The sequence below is a fragment of the Manis javanica genome, chromosome 13, assembly GCF_040802235.1.
Source record: "Manis javanica isolate MJ-LG chromosome 13, MJ_LKY, whole genome shotgun sequence".
NCBI classification, from domain to species: Eukaryota; Metazoa; Chordata; class Mammalia; order Pholidota; family Manidae; genus Manis; species Manis javanica.
Window position 1 is genome coordinate 98,735,803 of NC_133168.1, and position 24,912 is coordinate 98,760,714.

General features: G+C 52.8%; 2 protein-coding genes across 2 annotated transcripts; both read left to right on the top strand.

Annotated features, from left to right (window-relative positions):
* The first annotated feature begins 1,374 nt into the window (after window positions 1–1,374).
* LOC108402758 (low affinity immunoglobulin epsilon Fc receptor-like) lies at window positions 1,375–10,035 on the top strand. Its single transcript, XM_037018595.2, is given in 12 exon segments — window positions 1,375–1,482; window positions 2,849–2,966; window positions 3,928–4,047; window positions 4,280–4,333; window positions 4,851–4,913; window positions 5,061–5,123; window positions 5,221–5,283; window positions 5,369–5,458; window positions 7,102–7,451; window positions 7,453–7,527; window positions 7,638–7,744; window positions 8,007–10,035. Coding segments are annotated over 11 exon segments (1,146 nt in total). The 5' UTR covers window positions 1,375–1,482; window positions 2,849–2,944; the 3' UTR covers window positions 8,146–10,035.
* Window positions 10,036–14,148: 4,113 nt separating this feature from the next.
* On the top strand, window positions 14,149–24,678 carry LOC108402765 (uncharacterized). Its single transcript, XM_073219522.1, has 7 exons — window positions 14,149–14,190; window positions 14,495–14,661; window positions 14,918–15,265; window positions 20,940–21,085; window positions 22,144–22,324; window positions 22,761–22,885; window positions 23,621–24,678. The coding sequence occupies exons 1-7, from the start codon at window positions 14,149–14,151 to the stop codon at window positions 24,289–24,291; spliced, it is 1,680 nt and encodes a 559-aa protein (XP_073075623.1). The 3' UTR covers window positions 24,292–24,678.
* Window positions 24,679–24,912: the final 234 nt, after the last annotated feature.

Genomic DNA, 24,912 nt, shown 5'->3' on the forward strand with positions numbered 1-24,912 from the left:
CGCCACCAGACCCTCCAAGTGGGACGCCAGCGCTTTCCACGGCATCTTCTGAGCACCCACCCACTCTGTCACCCATTTCCAAGGCTTGATTGCTTCTCTCCATCCCCATAGCTGCTGCCCCAAGCCACCTCCTCCAGCCCCTGGGTCAGGTGACAGCACTCCATGTCCCCATTGCCCCCTGGCCCTCAGGCAGCCCCCAGGTCCACGGGCCCCCTGCCGTCTTATCCACCCAGCAGCCCTGGTGACCTCTCTCGGATGCCCACCCCACAACTTCCTTCCCTACTTAAAATGGCCAATCTCTGTCCCTTGGCAAACGTCCAGTGGCTTCAAGCCCCCACTTAGCCCAGATCAAGGTGGACAGGGACACTGGGGGCCCTGAAAGAACAGCAGAGTCCTACACTCAGACATGTGCTGTGGGTCACCTGTCCCCAGGCAGGGACACAGTGCCACAGACGAGGCGGCGCCCACCTGCCGGCCCGGAGTGCATGGTCCAGCCATGCCCCTCCCATCTCGTGGCTTGCCGGCTGGGTCTTGGCTGGGAGGTGGGATGTTGGGGGCTCAGATGGGCGTCCTCCAAGTGAGAGGCAGCTCATCAAACCTCGGGTGGGGAGGTGGCCCTTCCCAGGGTGGGGGCTTGGCAGAGGGCATCCCCCAAATAAGAATAGGGAGGGACTTTAGGATCAGGGAACATGTTTTAGGAAGGAGCAGCAGGGTGTGTGAAGTGCCGAGAAGTCCCTGTAGGTACAAGACTAAGGGCACGGTGGTTAGAGCTGCAGAGTCGGGACCCACACTGTCTGGGTGCAAATCCTGACTCTGCTGTGTGACCTTGGACAAGTTACACAATCTCTCTGTGCTTAACAGGCTTCATCTGCAATGCAGCATGGATAACAAAAGCCTCTTCTCATGGGCAGTGATGATCATTAAATGTGTTACTGCATCTCAGACACAAGTCCTGGGCCTTGTGGGCCCAGCTCATGTTGCTACTAAACTAAACAATGTTAACAAAACTACCAGTGTTGGACCAGAATGTTAACCCCGTTATCTTATGGATCTTTCTTTTTCTTTCCTTCCTCCCTTCCCTTCCTGTCTCTCTCTCCTCCCTCCCTCCCTGTCTCCCCTTCCCTCTCCCTGCCGCAGCGGGTGGTGGATGGCATAATGCTTTACACATCATCTGGGTTCAAATCCTGACTCTGCCGCTTGCCTCCTCTGGCACCTTGGGACCGCGTCTGGTCACCTGAGAAGGGGAATAATAATAGCAGGGGCTTTACAGGGTTGTGGGGAGTGTCAGAGGAGGCCATGCATGGAGCGGCAGGAGGTGGTGGGTGGTGAGCCCATAATTAGGTCTGTGAAAATAGAACTGTGGGTGGGTCTGCCTGCAGAAGGCATCTCTCCGGGGCAGATCCTCACCCCAGCCTGGGGCCCTTGCCAGCCTCTCCAGCAGCCCCAATAAACCAGAGGGACAGTGACACGCTCAAAACTCATGTGAGTGAGTGCGGGGTGCAAGCGTGCGGCTGTGTGCAAGTATGTGACCTGTGCATGTGTGTGTTGGGCTGGCCATGGGAAGTGGACATCAAAGGTGTCCTGGGAGAAATGACCACTGGGATGAGTTTGAGGAAGGACCAGGGGGAGGTTCGCATGAGGGAAGGGCAGAGGGCAGAGGGCAGGGGGCAGGAGGCAGGCATGGAGAACTGCCAGGTGTGCAGGGACCTGGACTGGGGAAACGGAAGCCAGTGGCTGGTGTGGCTGAGCAAAGAGACGAGCTTGGTGGGGGCACTGGGGGCTGATGTGGGGGACTGGGCATTGGGGCCCTGGTCCCTGGCTCTTCCCAGCAGACACCCACCCGGTGGCCGGACGTCCAAGTGGCTAAGCAAAGAGGCTCAAGGTCACACGTTCTGGGTTCAAGTCCCAGTTCTACTGTGTGTCCAGTGCGTGACGTGGACTAACTACTGACCCCCTGGGAACCTCCATGGCCCCAGAGTTACTGAGCGCCCACTGTGCGCCGGCGCCTCACCGGCCACCGTTCTTCCTCCAGCTGAGCCAGAGTCACTCAGCCCCAGTGTGCTGAGGAGCAACCTGAATCGCTGGTCCGGGGAGCCCCCAGGCTCAGCCACCCTTCTGGCCAGCCTGAGCTAGGGCGCATCCAGGCGCAGGATTGCAACACCTCCGGCCTCCCCCAGGATGAGGAAAGGCCTGGTTTGAGCTGCAGTAAATCAGAGCCTGGCTGCACCGCATCCCAACGCTCAGAGAGGGGAGGCGACCTACCCGTAGTCACAGAGGAAGGAGGCAGCTGGTGACCCCCAAGCCAGTCTGGCCCCAAAGTCTGACCTCTTCAGCACATAGTCAAGCAACTTTAAACATGCCTTGGGCACAGAGGCAGAGGAGGCTGTGGAGGCCTGGTGATGGAGTCTCTGCACTTCCCAGCGAGACCTGGCTTAGAGTAGATGCCTGACAAACATTTAGGATCCGAAGACCCACTGTGCGCAGAACTGCCCCGGGAGCCTCACGGACATTATCTCATTTGGCCCTACCATGACCTCATCAGCTGGGAACTATCGCCGCCCCTGACAGAGGGGCAAACAGGCTCAGCAAAGTTGAGTCCTGGGCCGAGGTTGGCCAGGAAGCAATCGTCATGAGCTGATGGTGTTTTTGGTCCTTAGGCCTTGTTCAGAGCACCGTCCACACCCGTGCAGAGGCCAGCCCCCTACAGTGTGCGCCTCCCAGTTAGCTGCAACACTGGCCTCTGGGTCGCAGGCTGAACCAAATCACCCGTGGTCACTGAGCTCCTCGAGTCCCAGAGGCGCCCAGTGCCAGCAGCTGGAGCCTGACATCTCCCCTTCACCCTCGTTAGAACCCCGATCCCAGCCAGAGCCGCGACCGTGCAGTCCAGGGAACCTCTCTTGGGTGGTGAGCACCCCGTCACTGGGAGGATCCAAGCAGGGCTGCCATGGAGGAAGGCTCCTACTCAGGTGAGAGGACCCTGGAGCTGAGCCTGGCGAACGCAAGAGCCTTGACCTCCTGCCTCCCACCCAGGAGGAGGGTGGGGCCGGGGTCCCTCTGGGAAGAGGAGCCGGGGTGGCAGGGGCTGAGCCCTGACTGGCCTTCCAGGCACAGAGCCAGGTGGAGGGAGTCACGGCCCCTCCCTGCCCTGACTCAACACGTTATGACAACCATTGGCTCCTGCAAGAGCGCCTGGTAGATTGGGGGCCGAGCAGAGCAGGGCCTCTGAGCAAGTGGATTTCAGGCGATGAATCCTCCTGGCCAAAGCGAGGGGAGGGGGCCCGTGCCTGTGGTGGGGCGCCAAGGTAGGGTTTTGGGGGGGCCCAGGTGTTGGGGGAATCTGACATCTGGGGACAGGGCTGGGAAGGAGCTCAGACATGGGGAAAACTGAGACCCATGTGTTTAGAGAAGGGACCCAGGATCGGGGGCAGGCGTCAGGGTGGGGGCTGGGGTCAGAGGGAAGCAGGACCCGGCTTTCTGGGGTGAGGCCGGGGATCCAGCGTTGGTGGGCAGTACCTGAACCCCGTAAAATGGGAAAGGGTACAGGCTAGCGCTGGGTGGGGGTTGGCCATCTAAAGAGGGGACTCACGGAGGAAGGGTCCCGGCTCCTGGTCCTGGGTCGTCTCTCTGGACTCAGGTGTGCTGATGCTGGGGTGCGGGCAGAGGGGACAGCAGACACTGGGCTGGACAGACTCGGAGATGCACAGATGCAGAAATGGGTGAAGGCCTGGGGTGGGGTGCTAGTAGGCACGAAAGATGGCAGTGTGGGGGGGAAAGTGTGCAGAGGAGGCTGGGGGTCCACTGGGACCCTCTGCTTCAGTGTGGGCTCTGGACAGGCTCCCGGGACTTTGGGGCTCTGGGTGATACAGAGTGGGGCAGAGCTGGGGCCCAGCCTCACCCCGCACCCCTCGGTGCTCCCCCAACTCCCAGTGGAGTTTTCTAGGCTCCGCAGAAGGCGGCAGTGCTGTGGGCAGGGCATGCAGCTGGGGGTGCTGGCGCTGGTGACCGCGGCGCTGTGGGCCGGGCTGACGACCCTGCTTCTCCTCTGGCGTGAGGACACCCCCAGCCCCACGGGGTCCCCCTTCAGACCCTGGGAGCCCAGGTTCCCCATGTCTCCCCCTTTGCCCACACCTGTTCCACCACCCACCGAGAGCCCCCTCCTGTCAGCACCCCCGCCTCCCACCCTTCCCCACACGGTAAACCCCAGGCCTCCATCCCAGCTGGCCAGGGGGGTGTGGGTGGCGGGGGCCCTGAGAAGCCCTTCCTTCTGCCTCCTGCCTAGACTGGGATGGTGTGCGGAATCTGAAGCATCTGGAAGAGACGGCTGCGTGGAACAGTAAGGGGCAGACGGGGGTGTGGGGGGGCTAGGACACCTTGTCCTGCTTCTGTCCCTGAGCCCTGTGGGATGCACTGAGCCCCAGGGTCCCCTCCCCAGGAACCGAGGGTCAGCCTGGGCGCCCCCTCCCTGGGGCTGCAAACCCAGCGGCTCCGAGATTGGGGTGGGCTCTGAGAGGGGCCTGAGGGAACCGCACGTGCCTCGGCGTCCTTGCCTGAGAAATGGGCAGAGTCGGGGCTGCGAGGCAGGAACGAGCCGAGACCTGAGACGCACTCAGAGCCGTGTCCCGCGAGCTCCCGAGAAATGCCCTCTGCTTTCACATTTCGTTCTGGGTCGGGGGAGGGTGCAGGGGTTCTTTCTATTCTTGCCTGCGGTTCCCAGAGTCCCTTGGCCCCCAAAATAAAAAAGCAAAAGCCGCAGTGTGGGTGGCGGTCCTGCCCGTGGGGCCGGGGGTGGGGTGGGCTCAAGGACCGGCCTTCCCGCCTCCCAAGGACGTGTCCCTGTCCTGCTGCCCCAGTGTCTCAGGTTTCCAAGGATGTGAGCAGACAGAAGGGTGACCAGAAGACCCAGAAATCCCTGGGTGAGTGGCCTCAGCTGGGGTCTTGGTGGGGGGCCTGGATTAACACCTGGGCACAGTGTTCCAGGTCATCGGTCAGTTGCCACTGGGGGGGACACGAGGGTAGCCCTGAGGACGTCCTCCCGCCTGAACCCCCTTCCCTGCAACCAGCTGCCCAGATGTCACAGGACATGGAGAGAATCCAGGCGGAACAGGAGAGGCTGAAGGCTCAGGGTGAGAGATGGGGAGGGGCGGGCTCCAGAGGTCGGGGGACGGAGAGGCCGGGACGCCATTCCCAACCCCCGTCCTGCTCCCACCCCACCCGCATCAGGCTCTGAGCTCTCGCAGAACCTGGACGGACTTCTGGAGGACCTGAGCAGCCTCAAGTCCCAGAGTGAGCCTTGGGAGGGGGCCGGGAGGCGGGGAGGCAGGGGCCCTCAAGTGCCTCTCCGACCCCTGCCCCCACCCAATCACCCCAGGTTTGAACGAGAGGCGCACAGACTTGGGTTCACTGGAGAGACTCCAGGAGGAGGTGGCGAGGCTGTGGATAGAGCTGCGCATGTCCAACGGTGAGTGCCTCTGCGCCCCACACGTTGGCGGGTGCATGTGCCAGCACAGGTGTGTGGAGTGGCTCAGGTGTGCGGTCGAGGCGTGTGTGTGACAGCATGGATGGCGTGTGTGTGTGTGTGTGTGTGTGTGTGTGTGTGTGTGTGGCGGGGCGCATGGGGGACACGCCTCCCTCCACAGAGCTGGGGTGAGGGCTCCCACACCTTCCCCCCAGGTGAAAGCAGACCTGTGTTTGCCATCGCCGGGGCCTCTTTGCTGCTCTGGCCATCGCAGCTCAGCAAAGGGTCAGCAGTAGGATGTCCACAGCCCTCCCGGAAGATTGTTGACCCAGCCAGGGGGCCTGAGGGGGTCACCTCCATGCAAAGGGCAAGACTTAGGTGCTGCTGCCCGTTTTGAGAGCCACAGGGGTGCCCCGGCAGGAAGAGCAGACAGTGGTTAACCTTTAGCCTGAGTAGGAGCCTGGTGTACTGCCCCGAAGTCCCCCACCCCACTCACCCCTGCTTTGGGGCCTTCCACCTCTGGGAAGCCCCAGCTGCCCCAGTTTGGCCATGAGAAGAGAAGGCTCCGCGCTGGGTGTGAAGGAGCTGTGCCCTGGGATGGGGTGTGGCTGCGGGAATCCCAGCAAGAAACCCCTCTGGGGTCCCCAGGGGAAGGAGGGAGGAGGGCTCTGGGCCTGCCCACGCCTGCAGATGGCCTCCCGATTCCTACCCAGTCCCGGGTGGCCTGGGGACTGAGCCCTGTCCCAGGGCTGTCTCTTGGTGACCGTGTGACACGCGGCCACGGCACCTTCCCCAAGGTTTTCTGTGCCCACAGACGGTCCCTTCCTGCTTTAGCACAGTGCACCGGTTACTCATCGCGTGTGAGAAGCACCTCCGGCTCTGCCCCGGGGACCCCAAACCACTGTGGACCCCAGGCCCCTTTAAGAGAGCCCACCCAAGCTGTGGAGCCCTCCCTGTGTGCAGGTCCCTTTAAGATAATCTATTTTAAATCAGGAGTGGGTTTAACCTCCCACCTGTGGGTGCTGGTGGGCGTGACAGTGCCCGAGAGTGTCCCTGGGGTGGGCGGAAGGGGAGAGAGAGACAGCCCGGAGGCCCAAGGTCGAGGCCGTGGGGACCCAGCCTTCCAGCCCCTCCCCAGCCTGTGGGCTCTCCTGCCCATTCCCTCCAATGACAAGAACATCATTTCAGTTTCCCAAAAGTGGCCCAGAGTGCTGGCCTGGGGGTGTCGGCAGCCAGGGTTAGGGAGGGTCCTGGTGGTCTGGGCCTCAGCAAGGCGGCCTGGGGGTTACAGGCGGGGTGGTTGGGTAAGGATGGTGCTGGCCATGCTGGCGGTGGAGACGGTGGTGGTCTTGGGTCTGTGGCAAAGGTCTGCTGACAGCAGGGGCACTCATGGCCGTGGTTTTGGGGGTTGACATCTGTGAAGGTGTTCATGGCGATGCCACTGGTGGTTAAGGTGCTGCGGGGGGCTGGTGACGTGGTCTTGGCGCTGGTGGTTGGAGGCCTGCAGCCACGGGTTATTTATGGTGATGGAATGGTGGCTGAGAGGCTCCTGCAGGCAGGTGGGTGCTGCATGGCAGCCTCAGAGCTCCGGGGATGAGGGCTGCCTGCAGGCTGTCTGTTAGGCTCTGGGGTGGGTCTGCTTTCAGCCTGGAAGAGAGAGACGCTGCAACCCACTCTGCCCACTGTCCCCACGGTGCCAGCCACAGCGCTTACCACGGTGCTAACCACAGAGCCCGCCACAGTGCCAGCCACGGCGCTCACCACAGCGCTAACCACAGAGCCCACCATGGTGCCAGCCATGGTGCTCACCCCAGTGCCTGTCACAGCGCTAAACACAGAGCCCACCACAGTGCCAGCCATGGCATCTGCCACGACAACCACCACAGCTGCCCCCCTGAGCTTCTCCTCCACCCCAGGCTCCATGTGTAACACGTGCCCCGAGAAGTGGGTCAATTTCCAGCGGAAGTGCTACTACTTCGGCGAGGGCCCCAAGAAGTGGGTGGATTCAGGCCCGGTTTGCCTGTGAAAACCTGCAGGGGCGGCTGGTCAGCATCCACAGCCGGGAGGAGCAGGTGGGCCTGGCTCTGCGGAGGGACGGGGGCGCTGGTCCCCACCCCGACCTCCCGCTCGGCGGGGCACCCAGGCCCATCCCCCAGCCCTCCAGCCCCGTCCTGCTCCCCAGGCCTTCCTCACCAAACACGCCAGCAGGAAGGGCTCCTGGATCGGCCTTCGGGACCTGGACATAGAGGGGGAGTTTATTTGGATGGACCAGAAGCCCCTGGACTATACGTGAGGAGACGTGGCCCCAGGCCCAGACTCGGGGGGGCTCTGTGAAGAGAGGGGAGGGTATTTGGAGGTGTGGCCCCAGGCCCGGACTTGGGGGAGCTTCTGGACTGCACTGGAGAAGGGGGGACAGGGCTTGGGGGGCAGGCGCAGGTTAGGGGGAGGGCCCGGGGAGGGTCTGTCTGGGTTGCAGGGACGGGTGGGCAGGGCCCAGACTCACAGGCGGCGTGAGGCTCCCTCCCGACCCCTGACCTGCCTTCTGCTCCAGCAACTGGCGGCCAGGGGAGCCCAACAACCAGGCCCTGGGCGAGGACTGCGTGATGATGCAGAGCTCCGGGCAGTGGAACGACGCCTTCTGCGGCAGCCGGCTGGACGCCTGGGTGTGTGACCGGCTGGCTGCGTGCTGACTGCCTGCCGCCTCAGCGCACCTGGGCCCGCTGGGATGAGCTCCCGCACTGGGCCCTGGCAGATCCCCGCCCACCTGCCAGGTGCTCCCCTCCGCGTCACTCCCCACCTTGAACACGGGGACAGCGGGGCCCACAGTGGGACCCTGAAGACGCCCGACTGAGGCCGCATGCCTCTCTGGTGGTTAAAGGTCCCCATGACGTTTTCCCCACCCAAACGGAGGCAGCCGACCCATCCCCAGCCCCACCCCCACCCCCGCCACTGCCCCAGGAGCCTGTCCCTTGCTTCTCAGCCCGGCCGGCACTACCACCTCCCTGCCCTGAAGAGCTCAGAGTTCCCACTCCGAGAACCTTCCAGGGGTCAGCAGGGGTCACCTCGGACCCCGGTGGGCTTCCTCTGCCACCCCCAGCTCACCGTCTGCTGGAGTCAGGCGCGGATGACCCCCAGCCACCAGCCGCAGCCCTGGTGTCTCCTCAAGGCTGGGCTGGAGGCACCTCCTAGTATGACGAACTCAGCATCAGCCCTTGTCCCCTATGTCATTGCAAGAAGCATTTACTGTGCAGGACTGGAGATGAAGCCTCGGGGGCCCAGGGGAGCAGAGATCTCCCCCAGACCCCCGGGGATATTGCAGGGCAAGGCAGGGGACCCAGCTGAGCCTGGTCCCCCAGGCCTGGCTGCTGGGGAGAGGCGAGGAGGTGACACAAGGCAAGTGCTCAGAGTGGGCCCGGTGCGCAGTGGGTGCTTAGTAAGTAGATGCTGCAAAAACTGACCCTGCGGCCCATTCAGGTCTGGAGGAACCGACCCTCTCCTGCCAGCCGCTGGGGAGGCCTCTCCCCGAGCTCCCCCGCCCTCCCGTCTGAAATGACAGTCCCTTCTCCGGATCCCTTTTACCCCCTGTGCTGTCGCCACGATGCTGTCCTTCTGATGAAAGGTGTGATTTACTGGGGTGAGAATGGGAGCGTCAGGAGGGCAGGCGCCTGTTTTGTTTTCTGCTGCATCCCCAGCGCCTGGTGTACAGTAGGTGCCCTGAAAATAAACGTCTGTGGAATTGGCACGTGGCCATGGGGAAATGACCTCTTCTCTCCGAACCTGTGGAATGGGATGCTGCCTGCCTGGCTTGGCAAGGGCCCCAAAGGATCCTGGCTCTAGGTTATTTTCTGAAGGAAACACGAAATGCTTATTGAATGGACAGAGTCTCTGATCCGGGTCTGGGGTTGAGAGAGGAAACACAGAACCCGACTCTTGTCCCTTGTCCTTCCTGGAAGCCACTGGAAGCTGGCACTGTGAAAATACTCTATTTATTAAAGACTGGAGGGAGGCAGGGCTCCCGATTCTCTATGGGACCAAGTCCTAGCTCCAGGGAGGAAAACTTGGCCACCCAGGAGGGGTCACAAGTCAGTGGCCGGGCCCCAGTCCAGGCCATCTCTTCATCAGAGGACTCCACATCTTGGGCTCCTGTAAACTTTTTCCTCGGAGCTTCCTGCTCACAGGTCCTGGGCATCAGGAATAGAGGCTGTGGGTGGGGAGGGTGTGAACTTACCTACCAGTGCTTGCAGCCGATTCTGTGCTATGGTGTGGACAGAGATGAGTAAGACTGGGCATTTAGGGGTCAGGCCCTATTTATTAAAACAAAAAACTCCTATAGATCCTTCAAAGCCCCAGAAAAGGCAAGGCAGGAACAATGTAACAAAGTGCAAAGAAACCCCTACCAAAACTCCCTGTTAAACATTAAGCAAAGTCAGAGTCACATAGATTCTCTAGGGTAGAAATACCAAACTAGGAATATAGGCATTCTTCAGTAAGATTAGTTAAAACTAAAAAGCCAGGAGTAACTTGGCCTGGAATGTTTAAATATCCCCCAGATAAGAAAATACTTCAGCATAGCCCATGTCTTCATTGTGTCAATTAAATCATGCTAGTGCAAGGCTTAACATTAGCCTGCTAAAAGGCCCAGCTTATTTTTTTAACTTTACCCAGACGCTGCTTTTCCTCTTCTAGCCCTAATAAAATAATTTGCAACCTGGGCAATTGATTTAGCAAGCAAGCCTAGTCATAAACAACATAGTAAAAACAGGAAGGATTCCATCGTAAAGATAAGATTGCATTTTTAAAACCCAAGAAGTTAAAAGGTAAGTTTCTTAACATCTCTTCAATAAACTGACAATAACTCAGCCCACCTTGGGAGCAGGGCAGGCAGTCCTGATTGATAGGATCCCAGACCAAGAAGCTGCTATCCCAGGGGGGAATCAGAGCAGCAAATTTCTTGTGTTAAGCTAACTTTGCAGAACAGCCCAGAGGACTGATAAAAAACTTAATGTCTCTTCAAAGATGCATTTTGGGACCACTTAGCAGGTCAGCATCCCTAGCCCTTTGTCTCAACTGCCTATAAATCCCCTAGACAACGCACCACCCTGGGGCTCTCTTATCCTCTCGCTTTATCTCTAAATAAAAGCCTCTCCCTGGCTCTCCTGTCTTAAGTGTTTGCTAAATTCATTCTTCAACTCTGCGAACAAGAACCCCGGCATCAATATGTCAGTTTATGGCAAGAGATGATTCAATCTACAGCCCTCTTTTATAATACATCCAAATGAATTCCAGATGAATTAAAGTCAGACATTAAAAAGACAACATAAAAATAGTAAAAAAAAAATCAGTCATTCTGCATACATAAGGGGTGAAAGTCATGATATCCAAAGAAAAAATATAAATACTTGAAACAAATTTAAAAGTTAAAATGTCATAAATATTCATATTTGTAATAAAAGATGAAAGAAATACCAACTGGGAAATGTTTTCAGTACTATTATAGAGAAAGAGTGGCATCATGAATATTCTTAAAATTCTTATAAATCAAAAGCAAAATATGAATGTAAATCCCTCTCCTCTGACGCTAAATGCAACAGTGTTTTTTTCTCTACGTATATATATTAACAATAACAATATTATACATGGCAGTAATAGTAGTATAACTCTATTTGGGTTCCTGAACTGATTCTAATGTGTGTAAGTATGTGGGGTGGGGGTGGGGCTTCTTCCCCCACACACAACACCAAGCAATTTTCAAACATCAGCAGGATGTCCAAGAACTCAACTCAATTCTGATGCTACCTGCCCGGAGGCTCTGATGCTACCTGCCCGGAGACAGCACTCTTACAGGGCTGCCCTCCAACCCCCACTCCAGACCCCGGTCACAAGCCCCAGGCAGTTCCCAGGGCTTCTGACCCACCAGCTACAGATTGGAGGTTCTCACGACCTCCCCCTTGGGTTTGACTAATTCTCTAGAGCTGCTCACAGAACTCAGGAGAACACTTATGCTCATCAGTTTAATAAAAGATGCCATAAAGGATACAGGTTAACAGCCAGAGGAAAAGAGACATAGGGAAGGTCCCAAATAAAGGAGCTTCTCTCCTCATGGAGCTGGGGGCCTGGCTGGGTGGTCTGTGGAGGTCTCCTGGCTCCCTCCCCAAGCATGGAAGCCCTCTCCGACTGAGAGGCAGGATCCTCTGGGGCACAGCGGGACGAGCAGAGTCCAGAGACAGAGAGACAGAGGCGAGAGACAAGCTGCTCTCAGAGGTGTTTGTGAATGAGGGCATCATTGCATAATCATGATTGACCCAATTATTGGCCACTGGCTGATTCAGCCTCCAGGCCCCCGCCCTTGGGGTGGGGGTTCAAAAGTCTCTCATTAATATGACAAAACACCTGTTTTACCTTTAAGACCATAGTGTTTTAAGGAACTGTGGATGAAGACCAAATATACCTGGGAAATATGTATTTGGTCACCTGAACGACCAAATATGTATTTCCTTATGACTCATTATATTGCAATAAAAAATCCAATACAATATACAGGGGCTATGCACAGAAAGTTACAGAGTTATAAACACAAATGCCTAATAAAGATATGAAAACAGTATAGATCCTCAGACCCAGGATGGATAGTAGAAATGGATGTACTTATTAACGAGCAAAATTACTGTTTTGGTTTCTTAACTTACTAGCTGAGGCATATTGCTGGGTAAAGGTCAAAGGGCTACTTTTAGAACTATTCCCTAAAACAGTAGTCTGGAAGCACTACCTAATTCATGGAGGAATTTCAGAGATTAGTACAGCTATAAAAATACTGAAAGATGTAAGGACCTCTTTTATTGATTTATTTTTTTAGGAGAGCCAGGGAGACTTTTATTGAGAGATACAGTGACAGGACAGTCAGAGCTCCTGGCTTGTGCCAGGAGGGGATGAGAGAGCCCCATAAGGACTTCTTAAAAAGTCTTTCTCTGAAGACATTAAGGGACCAAATGTAATATAATATTTCACAACTGCTGTCTTGATCCTATTTAAAAGTCATGGCTAAGCAGTCGATTCCCCTTCACCAAACTGTCCATAGACCAGGTACCACACAATTAGGGGCATTTCCTCTGCCCCCAACCCACTGAATTATTCAAATTAATTGAGCACATGGAAGCCTGCAAAATCTAGTTCACCCCACTCTACTCACCATACATGTGCCACTACCTACAGTTCCAGCTTGCTGTCACCCTGTCCCCTGGTACAAGCCAAGTGTGGCCTGACCTGCTTTCCTTCTCTGGTTTAGGGGCTCTTAAGTAACAACAGATCTGCTTTACATCTGTTCTGATGTTTGTGTGTGTGTGTTGTGTCCCACCATGAAAAGAATCTTTAAAACTTGTAAAACACAACCCATCAAAAATGAATTTTTAGATTTCTGTTTATAAATTGACAAGTAATACCATCCCATCTCAAACTGGAAATATTTCTCTGAAATGGGCAGCTTATTAAATGCATTAGCAGTTTTTGCCCATTCTGTTCTGTACATGAAGAGTTGTCTGGCCCACCCCAAATTTATGTTTTTTTTTTTCTTAATTCAGTTGCCTTAGGGAACACAGCCATGACATTTCAGAGTCCTCTAGGAACATACTCAAAAACTGATCTAAAATAAATCTCTTTCCAGTGTAAAATGAACACCTGGAAATTTTAATAAACACAGCTCATGTTTTGTGGGTGTTTTGCTAAGAGTTCCTGCACTGGGAGTAGGATTCTGTTAAAAACAAGACAACATGATGGGGGGAGTCTAGTAAACATAATGTTCCTCATGCAATTGTAGATTAATGATATCAAACCAAACCAAACAAAACAAGACAACAGACCCAAAATGGAGTGACCGTATGCTAAGTTCTGAGTCACCAAACTCACAGCTAAATTACAGCCTGTGGGTAAAATTGTAATATTTCCAAAAATATCTTGCCAGGCTTTAGTGCATCTGCATATCAACAGGCGTTCCTCAGGGGGGGAGAATTTGTTCTTTTCCATATCAGTGGGTAATTACCTGGGCACCCGAGGGCTTATCTGAACCTGAGAGGTTAGGGGGAGGTCTTGCCTGCTTTTGCCTGAGCAGGAAAGAGAAGGCCCTGGACTGCAGTTTGTAAGCAATAAACGGGTTTTAAGTTTTATTTCTCCCTCCGACTGATTTCGGTTTTAGAGGTATTTTGCCCCCGGATTTCCTTTCCCCGAGTTACACGGCCATTCGCATCAACTTAAATCAGTCTATCTGGACTTGCCTGATACCTGAGGTGACCTTGCCTCAACCAATCTGCTTTTTGTGGTGTGTCTTCCTCGGTCCTGCTCCCCTCTGCCTAGAAAATTCTTTCATTTTGTACAGCTCCGAGGAGTTCTGGCGCTGAATGGGATGCAACCCGATTCATGAATTGTTGAATAATGCCAATAAGATCTTTTAAATTGACCCCGTGTAATTTTTTTGTTTTAAAACAATCCCTACTTTTCACCAGCTCGGAGCTCTCAGGAAGCGGGGGGATTTCCTGGTTAAAGTCTATCCAGTAAAAAGTGTGGATTTAGATGAGGAGAAACTTTATTCAAAATGACTGTTGTAACAGGGACTGGGCTTGGATCTCAGAGATCTGCAAGCACCTCAACCCAAACAAAAACGGCTTTTCTTACCCCCCCCGCCCCCGCCCCCCCGAAAGAGGGGCATGGGCGGAAGTAGACAGGGACCTGATGGCGGGACCAGCCAGGTAGGACAGGGCAGGGCCTTCGGAGTGACCCTGGGGCGTCTCCAGGCTGGTTCAGATAATGTGGGAAGTTTGATGACATGGGGTAAAAAATGGGACTTGAAGAACCCTAGGTCAAACCTCAGAGGTGGGGGCATGGATGGGGGGGCTCCTGGTGTCAGAGTCACACATCAAAACCTAGCCAGACCCTGCCTTGCCCGTGGCGACATTACTGTTGAGTCTTTGTTCTTAAAAGGACACCCATCGTGACCCCGCCCTCGTACGACCCCTGGCCCCAGGGGTCACCAGGCCCTCCTGCCCCGTTCAGGCTCGGTCGGACAAGGGGGGCTCGGAGGGGAAACTGAGTCAGGGTTTCGCGGTCCAGGAGGAGGAAGCAGGTGGGGCGTCGAGCTGCGGGCATAAGACGGGTCCAACCGACCGAGATGGGGGTCTGCTGGGAGCCGACAACCCGGGCGGACGAGTCCCAGTCGGAAAGTAGGCCGGGCACGGGAGGCTCAGACCGAGAACCTGCGGTTCCATCCGGCTCAGCTACGTGCCCTCGGCCTCGGCCCATCACTCTTGCGGGGGGACTACAACACTGTCCAATCAGGAACGACGGAGGCGGTGCCCGGGAAACTGGCCGATTCAGTGACAGAGGGAGGGCATGGACAACCATTCAATCAGGGCCAGGGCATGCCTGAGCATCGTCCAATCAGAAACCCAGAATGCCTGACGCACCATTCAAACACAGGGCGGTGTCCGGAGCATCACCCAATGAATGGATTCGGGGGCGTGGCCTTGAGCCTTGTCCACTCAAGGGCGGGGAAAGGTCTCCGACCACCGCCCAATCAGGGCCCCAAGAGGAGGAGCACCCGGAACACTGTTCAATCAGGGCACGGGAGCCTAAAGCCTCGTCCAATCAGGGTCGGGGGCGGACGCGCTCTGCCGCGTGGAAGTCGCTCTGCACTGCGGTGTCTACCTTGCGCACCTGCCCCGCGCGCCCCCGGGTGGGCGGTCGGTGTGGCTCTTACCTGCGGGGGCAGAAGGGCGGTGGGGCCGCGGGAGGGACCCCCGGAGAGCCCAGAGCGGCCGCGAGATGGTGAGTGCTCGGGGCCAGGGCCGGGAGGGGCTGGGACAACTGGCGGGAACCGGCTGGAAGCGGTCGTGGCTCGACTTTGCCCGCCCCACCGGGGGCCCGAGCCGAGGCTCCGCCCCGGGCCGTGGGTGGGGTTTGCCGTCCTGTCCTCTCCCCGCGTGGGGGTCCCGGGAGCCATGGGAAAGGCGGCGATTAGATGCTTTGGTCTGTCAGCTCTGCCCCATCCTCTTAAAAAGGGGGAAATGCTGAACGTGGAGCTAATGATGGATCATGCGAAGGGAGGAAGCCTCCTTAAAAATCCCAACTGTAGGAGGTTCGGACAGCTTCCAGGGTGGTGAGCAGGTGGAGGCGCCCTCCGCATCGCTTCCGTCCGGTGTTCTTCTCTGTCCTTCCCCACATTCCTTTAATAAAGCGGAAAACCTGTTTCCCTGAGTTCTGTGAACCGCTCAGGAGCATAAATCCGAGGAGGGCTTGCGGGGACCTCTGATCCGCGGGCGGTGGGCCGGGAGCCCAGGTGGCAGCCTGCGCCTGTGGCTGGTGTTGGCGGCAGGTGTGTGTTTTGGGGGCTGGGGGCAGGCTGGTGGGACTGAGCCCTCCCCTGTGGGACCCGACGCCGCCTCTCGGTGGATGGTTTGAGGGTGGGCCCACCGCCAGCTGCTGGTGTGGGGGTAAAGCTCCCCACATTTGGCGACCAGCAGTGTCAGAAGCGAAGGGTCCTCCGTGATGAAGGTGCAGGAGACAGACACGGGGAAGGAACGCACAGTAGGGAGGGAAGGACTGGGATTTTCCCCGCAAAGAAGGAAAAACTAGGATTTCACTGGACTTGGCTTCACCCCCTCAACCCAGGCTTTCCTCCAGAAGGTGGTCGTTGCTGACCCGTTTTAGCTGCCAGTTTATGGCTCTGCGCTTTTTAAAGCTGTTCTCTAATTTTTTTTTTCCCTCACCTGTTAGGGTACCAAACACTGCAAGCTGCCACGTGATGGTGTCCTGGGCTGTGACTCTTCCCAGGAAATCGCTATTAAAGTGGCTTTGGGGTTGCTGTGTTCACCCTGTGTTTAAAGGACACTGCCTGAGTTTCCAGAAGCTTTCGTCTCCGTTAGACATAGGAATAGGCTCCTCGTCTCAGCTCTTGTTCCTTGTTGGGATGCGTCCCAACCCTGGCAGTTGGTGGCCAAAGCACGTGGGGCCCTGGGCACCTGACTAAACCTTATTATTTGAAAATGTCCTTTTCTTCCTGTAACCATACTAAGAACTGAAATTGATTCTTGAATTTTATAGCTTTAGCCAGCACTCAGGTTAAGCTCAGTTAAAACATTTTAATAATTTTGTCTGTAGGATTTGGAGGTTTCTAAATACGAAATCTTAATACCTGTTCGTAATGAAGTTCAGTTTTTTTCTCTCTGCAAATCTTTCGTCCCCTTTCTTGTTTTCTGTTATTCCCCCGGCGAGGCCTTCACGGGTGTCGGGTTGCGTGTTTGGGGCCCTCGCCTCCTTGCTCCTGATCTCCGCGGGAAGGGTTTTAACATGTCACTGTTAAATAGGAAGTTGGCGCTAGGTTTTCTTTAGACCCCGTTTCTTTTCTGATTATGTTTCCCTTCTAGTCTTTAAGTTGTGTGGTCATTAATGAGGACTGATGGAGACAGGCATGCCTTCAGCATGTATGGTTTGCAAGCCTGCGGTTTTGATGCTGCTTTCATGTATACAACACAGTGATTCATCAATTACAGCCATTATTAAGTCCTCACCCCAATTAGTGTCGTTACCGTCTGTCAAATAGGAAGATACTGCAGAACTACTGGCTGCATTCTCCATGCCGCACCTGAAAGGGTATCTCGCGGCGACCCGCCTTACCCAGAACGACTCAGGAGACACGGGCCCACGCAAGAGATTTTATTATCTGAAAGAGAAAGCAGCTGCCGCAGCCGGGGGAGGGGGGAGGGAGAGGGAGCAGCAGCGTGGTGCGGACAGTTGTGCCTTTCATTGTGGCGGATCCGCTTGGCCTGTTGCCTTGCGGGAGGGTCGGATGTTTAGAGAGAAGGTGTGGCAAGTCCAGGCACCATTGTCACCGGCTTCTGTGCCTGGGACCATGGGGTAAATGGAAGACAAATTACTATTTTCTTATAGCACTTCCATCCCCTTGGCCAACTAGCATTATGATTTGAGGTTTTGTGCCCCGTTATCCACCTCATCTCCTCTCCCACGCACCCTAATATGTTTTGACATGAGTGGGAAAATTACGCTCATGGAAGAATCGGAATGTAACCCGCTTCGCCTTCCTGGAGTGAAATCGACACGTTGGCCTCATATGCTGCTTAAACACTTCTGTGTTAGATTTCCTTTTTAAAAAAGCTGTGAAGAATTTTAAAAAGGAAACCTCATTTAAGATGAAGTCAGGAGGCCGGCAGAGGTCAAATTACTTGCAGTTGTATTTTTAAGTTTAACAAAGCCTTTTGCCTTTCTACTTAGGAATGTGGTGATCTTTTAACAGTTTCGGAATTGTCTCTTTCTGGTCTTGGTAATACTCTGCCATTTCTTTCTACAATTTGGAATCAGAGTTTTGAATATTTGGTACCTGGGCGAGGAACCTTTTGCGATTTGCATTAGGAGTATAGGGAGGTATGAATCTACCGCTTTCATTCCTTTAATGAGCACAGACATCCTCAGATGTTCCGTTTCCTGGCATAATCACTGTTTCCTGGTTTCTATACATCTATTCTATTACATCTAATTAAAAACAAGTCTTTTCCCACAAGCGGTTTGTCGTATCTCCTTGTAACATCTCTGACACCAAATGCAATGGTGTATTTTTTTCCTACATATATGTATAACAGTAACAATATATTACATAGTAGTAAATAGTAGTGTAACTTCATCCGGGTACCCAGACCCAATTCCAATGTGTGTAAGTATGTGGGAGGGGGTCTTCCCACGTATTTACACCAAGCAATTCTCGAACACCAGCAGGGTGTCGGAGAACTCAACTCGATTCTGATGCTCTTTGCCGGGAGCAGCAGCAGGTTCCCAGGTGAAGGGCTCCGACCTACAGGACTGCCCTGCACTCCTCACTGCAGACGCCAGTCGCAAGCCCCGGTGCTTCTGAACCACCGGCTACAGATTGGAGGTTCCCACGACCTCCCCCTTAGGTTTGATTAATTTGCTGGCAGTGGCTCCCAGAACTCAAGAAAACACTTACATTTACCAATTTAATAAAGGACAACACAAAGGATACAGGTTAACAGCCAGATGAAGAGAGACACAGGGCGAGGTCCCAAATGAAGGAGCTTCTGCCCTCGGGGAGCTGCGGGCCTGGCTCTGGGCACGTGGAGGTGTTTTTTGGCTCCCCAAGCGTAGAAGCCCTCCCACCAAGCAGCAGGACCCAACCGAGCAGAGAGGGCAAAGCAGGGCTAGAGGTAGAGGGAGAGAGACAGAGAGGAGAGACGGGGAGAGGGGCAGAGCTCTAGAGAGAGGAGACGGACAGGGGAGGCTGGACGGGGGGAGAGGGAGGGCTCTTCTCAGGGGTTTTGTGAGGGCGTCATTGCACAGTCATGATTGACTAAAATACCGGCCACTGGCTGATTCAGCCTCCAGCCCCGCCCTTGGGTGGGGTCCAGAGGTTTCATTAACATGAGAAAACACCTGTTTCACCTTTAGGACTGCGGTGTTCTCAGGAGCTGTGGATGAGACCACATATACCTGGGAAATATATATTTGGTCATAAGAATGTCCAAACTGCTTGATGTCGGAAACTTGTACTTTTGTTCACTTTTCACAGTTTCATTTACCCAACCTCATGTTGTTTTTGAATCAAATTGCCCTTAGTTTAAGAACAATATACTCCTAGGTCATCAAAATCTATTTTTTGAACATCTTTAATGGAGATATAATTTATACACCATAAAGTTTACCTGTTCAAAATGTCACAGTCAGTGGTATTTGGTCTGTTTAAAGATATGTGCAATCATCTCTTTATTCTCACGTTAGAGTACACATATCACTGCAGAAAACGTATTTGCTGGAAGTCACTCCGGTTTCCAGTGTACCCCCTCCCTGGATTCCAGGCAAATTATTAATCCACTTTTATAGATTTGCTGATTCTGTACATTTCATATGAATCATATACTATGTGTAACCTTTCGTGAAGTCTGTTGATGTTATTAAGGCCCATTGATTTTGTGCCATGTGTCAGTACTTCATTTTTTTTTAGTGCCAAAGGATATTCCATTGTGTGAATATACCACATTTTGCTCATCCAAGTCAGTTCGTGGACTTTTGAGTTGTTACCACTTATTGGTTATTATGAGTCGTGCTGCTGTGAGTATCTATATTAGTTTTAGTGTTGATACTTCTTTTAGGTTTTCCCAGGTAGAGACTTAGGAGTGGAATTGCTGTTTAAGGGAACTCTGTGTTCAACATTTTGAGGAATTGCTAGACTCTTCCAAAGCAGCTGCAGCATTTTACTTTCCCACTGGCAACGTACAGCACTTCCAAATTCCTCCCGTCCTCACCAGCAGTTATTTGTCTGTATCCATCCTAGTGGGCGTGAAGAGGTATCTGCTTGTAGTTTCAATTTGTATTTCCCTGATGACTAATGTCTACCCTGTTTTCATGAGATTACTGGCCATTTTTATATCTTCCCTGGAGAAATGTCTGCTCACAGTATTTTCCCAAGACTTAATTGTATTATTTGTCTTTATGTTGTCCTTTTTTTCATTATCATAGGAGTTTTAAAAAATATCCTTGGAATACAAGTCTCTTGTCAGGTGTGTGATCAGCAAACACCATTTGAAGTAGCATTGCTCCTTTCTAGCTGATGAACTTGGGATTTCTTTCCTTTAGAATGAGAATCGAATCTATTTTGTGTTTAAACAATTTCTGATTCCCCCCTGACAATTGTTTGCTGTTTATTCACGGGCGTGGTGTCATCCCGTACTGCGGTAAAGATACCGAGAGTAGGTGTTCCTTTCTCTCTGTTAAAGTCGCCTTTGGCTCTGTTACCTTCGGCTCCTTCGGGACCCACCTTTGTCTCTGTGGTGCCATTCCCTCTGATTCTGAGAACTTGGTTATTTATTGGATAGGGCCTGTTGGCTTTCCAGATTCTTCCAGAACCAGGCACTCATCTTACACAGTAGGTGTGCCAGGCCCCCGGGGTCTGGCCTCTGTCACTGCCCGTGGTGACCACCTAATCCTGGGAGGGGTCAGGTCTCTGTCTCTGTTGGAATGAGGGGACTAGACCAGGCACCTTAGCATTTGAACACTTTCAACGGGAGAGCTGTCCACGTCTGCCAGCACTGGAATCTAAGTGTCCGTGACATCCTGACCTTCTGATTCCAGTTCTTGGAGCTGAGAAGGAAATAATTTTTTCAATGAGCCAAGTATCAATTATGTATTATCTGAATGAGGGCATCATTTTTCAGTCTTTACCATACCTCGGAATCTGCTCTCACTAAAAATTATCCTTGTAAACATTGTGTGTTTAGGTTTTTATTAGTTGTTTTCCCATTTTGCTTTAAGTTCCCAAGCACTTACCGTCTCTGAGTGTATTCCATTTGCTTTTCTTGCTTATTGTCATTTCCCCATGAGTGTGTGAGCTCAGGAGGCCTAGGAGGTGACGCCAGGTCCCCGATGGTCAACCTCCCCCACCCTCCCGCACTGGTGAGGTGGTGTCTTGCTGAAACAGGATATGCGGGGTGTTTCAGGCCTCGGTGGTCTTTGAGGACGTGGCCGTGGACTTCACCCCAGAAGAGTGGGCGCTGCTGGATCACACTCAGAGGGGGCTCTACAGAGACGTGATGCTGGAGACCTGCCGGCACCTGGCCTCTGTGGGTAAGGACGGCTCCCTCCCTTCAGCTAGTCCTTTAGAGAACCAGGATCTCCTAAGATTGCCCTTCCTTTTGGGCCAAGGAGTGGGAATTCATTATAGGAAAGAAAGACGTGGTCTGTGACTTCATGGAATGTATCTACAGTCAGTCAGCTTTTCCATGAACACAACATTTGAATGTTCCTTTGACTCTCTGTTTCTCTTGATGCGTGTCTGAGACTGCATGAGTTTATGTGTGAGCATGGTCTCCCGCGTCACTTTGGGGAAGTGAGAGCTGTTTTATGTTCTTCACCCCCGTAAGTGTTACACTGAGGTCCATCCACATTTGACACAGTGATCTTTCTGCAGTGAAATACACACTTACCCATCGCCAGTGGCCTTGAAGACCAAAGTAGCGGCGCATCTCATGGACTCCCTGTTGCCCATCAAATCCTGCCTCTTGCTGAACTTTTCTCCAATGGCAGGGCAGCAGCCACACACACAGGGTGACGTCCCCAAGGCAGCCGGGGCAGTGCGGGGAGGCTTCATCCGGGGCTTCTGTGCCTGCGAGCACCATGAGAGCGGCAAGCCTTGGGAGGAGCCGGTCCCACGTAATATTTGCGTGATATTTGGACCCATCCTTTAGAAATGTGACTCAGTATTTCTTTCTCAAGGGTGCCATTTGTCATGTACCTGGCTTCCCTGATGGTCTTTTCCCATCTCCTCACCCACTTGGGAAGATTCTGTGTATTCCTCTTATAAAGGCAGCTCTGGACAGGTACATTGTGCCCAGTTTATTCCCCTATTACTTTTCTGACAGTATCTCCACATCAGCCTCCATCTCTTTGAAGTGTCTCTTAATGAGTAGGCTTCCCTTTTGACACACCTTCCGTCTAACGTTCAACATCCCAAAGAGCTGAGGTCTGCAGAGCTTTTCTTTCCTTCCGTACTCATTCTTCCTTATGAACTTTGTTTATGTTGGGATCAGTATATGAAAAGAAATTCACATACCATCTGTTTTCTTTCATTTGTCCCACTATTTCTTTCCCTCACTATAAAAAAATGAATGTGCTACCAATTTCAGAGTGTTACACTCAAGCTCAAACCAATGGATCCAGTCCTCCATGGGATATTTTGGAGAATGAAATACCAAGACGAGGGAAAATAGTAAGTGTTCCAAGAAATGATTCCATGTGTATTTTTGGAGAAAATCGGACATTTTATAACATTGGAGATGAGCCCCAAGTCCAGGAGAGGCATTTGAGGTGAGTGGCCCTCCCACAGGAGGAAGGGGAATCTTGGCAGAATGTCAGACTAATTTGAAATTAAAGAAAAGTCTAAACCTAGGTCAGTAATTGTGTACTCAGAAAACTTACACAATATTTTCATAAATATGATAGCTATTGACTGTCTGAAACATGATTCAGTTGGAAAGAATGATTAAGGAAACTTCACGTGTAAGAAAACCACCTGTAAAAAGGCTACACGTAAGCCAGGAAAGTTGTGGCTGTGTTTGAGCCCTCAGCCAGAGCCTCAAGCCGGTTTTACTTGGCAACAATGCAGACGGTGCCAAAAGCATACCCGTGTATTGAAAATGGCCAGTATGTAGTCAAAGTCATCATTGACAACCATCAATAGATCATTCATAAATCAGTGATAATAATGAATAATCCCTAATGGTGTGCTTCCTATTTTGAACAGAAGCCATTTCTTGGAGGGTCTCTGTGAACGTGATGAAGGTAATCAACGTGGAGCAGCCCTGAATCAGGTTCCAAGTCTCCTTGTGCATGAGCATTATCCTACTGGAGATAAACCCTATGAATGCCGTAAGTGGAAAAACCTTGAGGGATTGTTCTTTCCTTAAGGATCAACAAAGATCTCACCCTGGGCAGAAACCTTATCAGTGTGGGCAAGCCTGCAGTCCTGTCTTGTGCCTAAGCACTCGTGTGGGAACTGACGTTGTAGAGAAGCTCTATAAAGGTCAGAGTCCTGAGATAGAATCTAAGAGATACATGGAACATCTCAGTAGTAGAAAGTCATTTGAGTGTACAAAATGTGGGAAAGCATTCATTCACCACTCCTTTCTGAGACGTGTGAGACGTCAGTGTGGAAAAGGATATAGTTGTCTCTCCTACTTTCGTGAGCATGTGAGAACACACAGTGAGGAGAAACCCTGTGAATGTAGGGACTGTGGGAAAATATATAGTTGTTCCTCATCCCTACAACTGCACGTGAGAACACACACTGGGGAGAAGCCCTATAAATGTAAAGAGTGTGGGGCAGCTTTCAGCTCTCACTCCTCCCTTCAGAGACACAAGAGAACACATAATGGAGTGAAACCCTAGAAATGTAAGGAGTGTGGAAAAGTGTTCACAGAGCTTCAACATTCTAAAAATCATATGAACCTGCACAGAGGTGTGAAGCCCTATGAATGTCAGGAGTGTGGGAAAGCTTTCAGTTTCCCACACACCTGCGAGTCCATATGAAGATGCACACAGGGGAGAAACCCTATAAATGTCTGCAGTGTGGGAAAGCCTTCATTTCTCCTTCCTCCCTTCAAGGACATGTGGGAACACAAACTGGAGCGAAGCCCTATGAATGTAAAGAGTGTGGGAAAGCCTACCGTTGTTCCTCATCCCTACGAAGACATGCGAGAACGCACACCAGAGAGAGGCCCTACGAGTGCCCACAGTGCGGGAAAGTCTACAGTTCTTCCTATTCCCTCCAAGGCCACGCGACAGTGCACACCGGGGAGAAGCCATACAAGTGCCAGCAGTGTGGGAAAGCTTTCAGGCGGCTTCATCAGTTTCAAAGTCACACAAGGTCACACAGTGGAGTGAAGCCCTATAAATGTAAGGAGTGTGGAAAAGTCTATAGTCAGTCCTCATCCCTTCAGATACACACAAGGATGCACACCGGGGAGAGGCCCTTTGCATGTCCGCACTGTGGGAAAGCCTTTAGTCGTCTCTCCTCCCTTCGAGGACACCTGAGGACGCACACTGGTGTGAAGCCCTATGCGTGTGGGGAGTGTGGGAAAACCTTCAGATATCCTGCAAGCTTGCGAGGCCATGTGATGACCCACACTGGAGAGAGGCCCTATGAGTGTAAGGAGTGTGGGAAGACGTTCAGGTATCCTTCAAACCTGCGAGCCCACATGAGGACACACACTGGGGAGAAACTCTTAATACAGGGAGAGTGGGAAAGCCTGCATTCCCCTACAGCCTTGTCATGAGAGCAAACCGGAGAAAACGCTTAGGAATGGACAGATTGTTGGAAAACCTTCAGTTGTGAACTTCGCCCATGCTGTATGTGAAATCGTCGGGGCCAGGCAGAGGCCTTCAGTTGTTTTAATTATGGTTTTGTCTTTGTAAGGGCCCCATCCTTGATTCCTAGTATCACTTTATAATGCATGCTCCAGATACGAACACTTTTGTAATATGTATTCCTTTGTGCCCCCTTCATCTTCACTACATATATTTTGTCTCTTGGACTTTCAATAATTGTACAGTATCACAAAACGTGGTATTTCCATTACAATGTTTTGGACCCAAATTAGATGGGTGTTTTTTGTATTTTGGTCTTCTTTTATACAACTTAATATAATTTTAGATGAAGAGTGTTTTGAATCTTCTTTTCTGTTATGTTCCTAGTATCTGATCATGATATGAGATCTATTTTGAAACCCCTGTTCTGGCCCACTGTTGTAGATACTGGAATTTCCTGCCAAAATGTTCACCTTCCCCTTCAATCTTTATTATTGAAAAATGTATCTTCCACATTGGCTTGTTGCTACTAGATACCGCATGTGTGTTCCTCACAGCAATTACTAATTGTGGAAAGATCTAGAAAGTGG

Excerpts from the sequence above, each read along its gene's own strand:
- LOC108402765 (XM_073219522.1), top strand. The coding sequence starts at position 14,149 with ATGGGCGGAAGTAGACAGGGACCTGATGGCGGGACCAGCCAG. Across the intron at positions 15,266-20,939 it reads CCCAGAGCGGCCGCGAGATG|GATATGCGGGGTGTTTCAGG; the intron begins GTGAGTGCTCGG and ends TTGCTGAAACAG. Across the intron at positions 22,886-23,620 it reads AGATAAACCCTATGAATGCC|GACATGTGGGAACACAAACT; the intron begins GTAAGTGGAAAA and ends CCTCCCTTCAAG.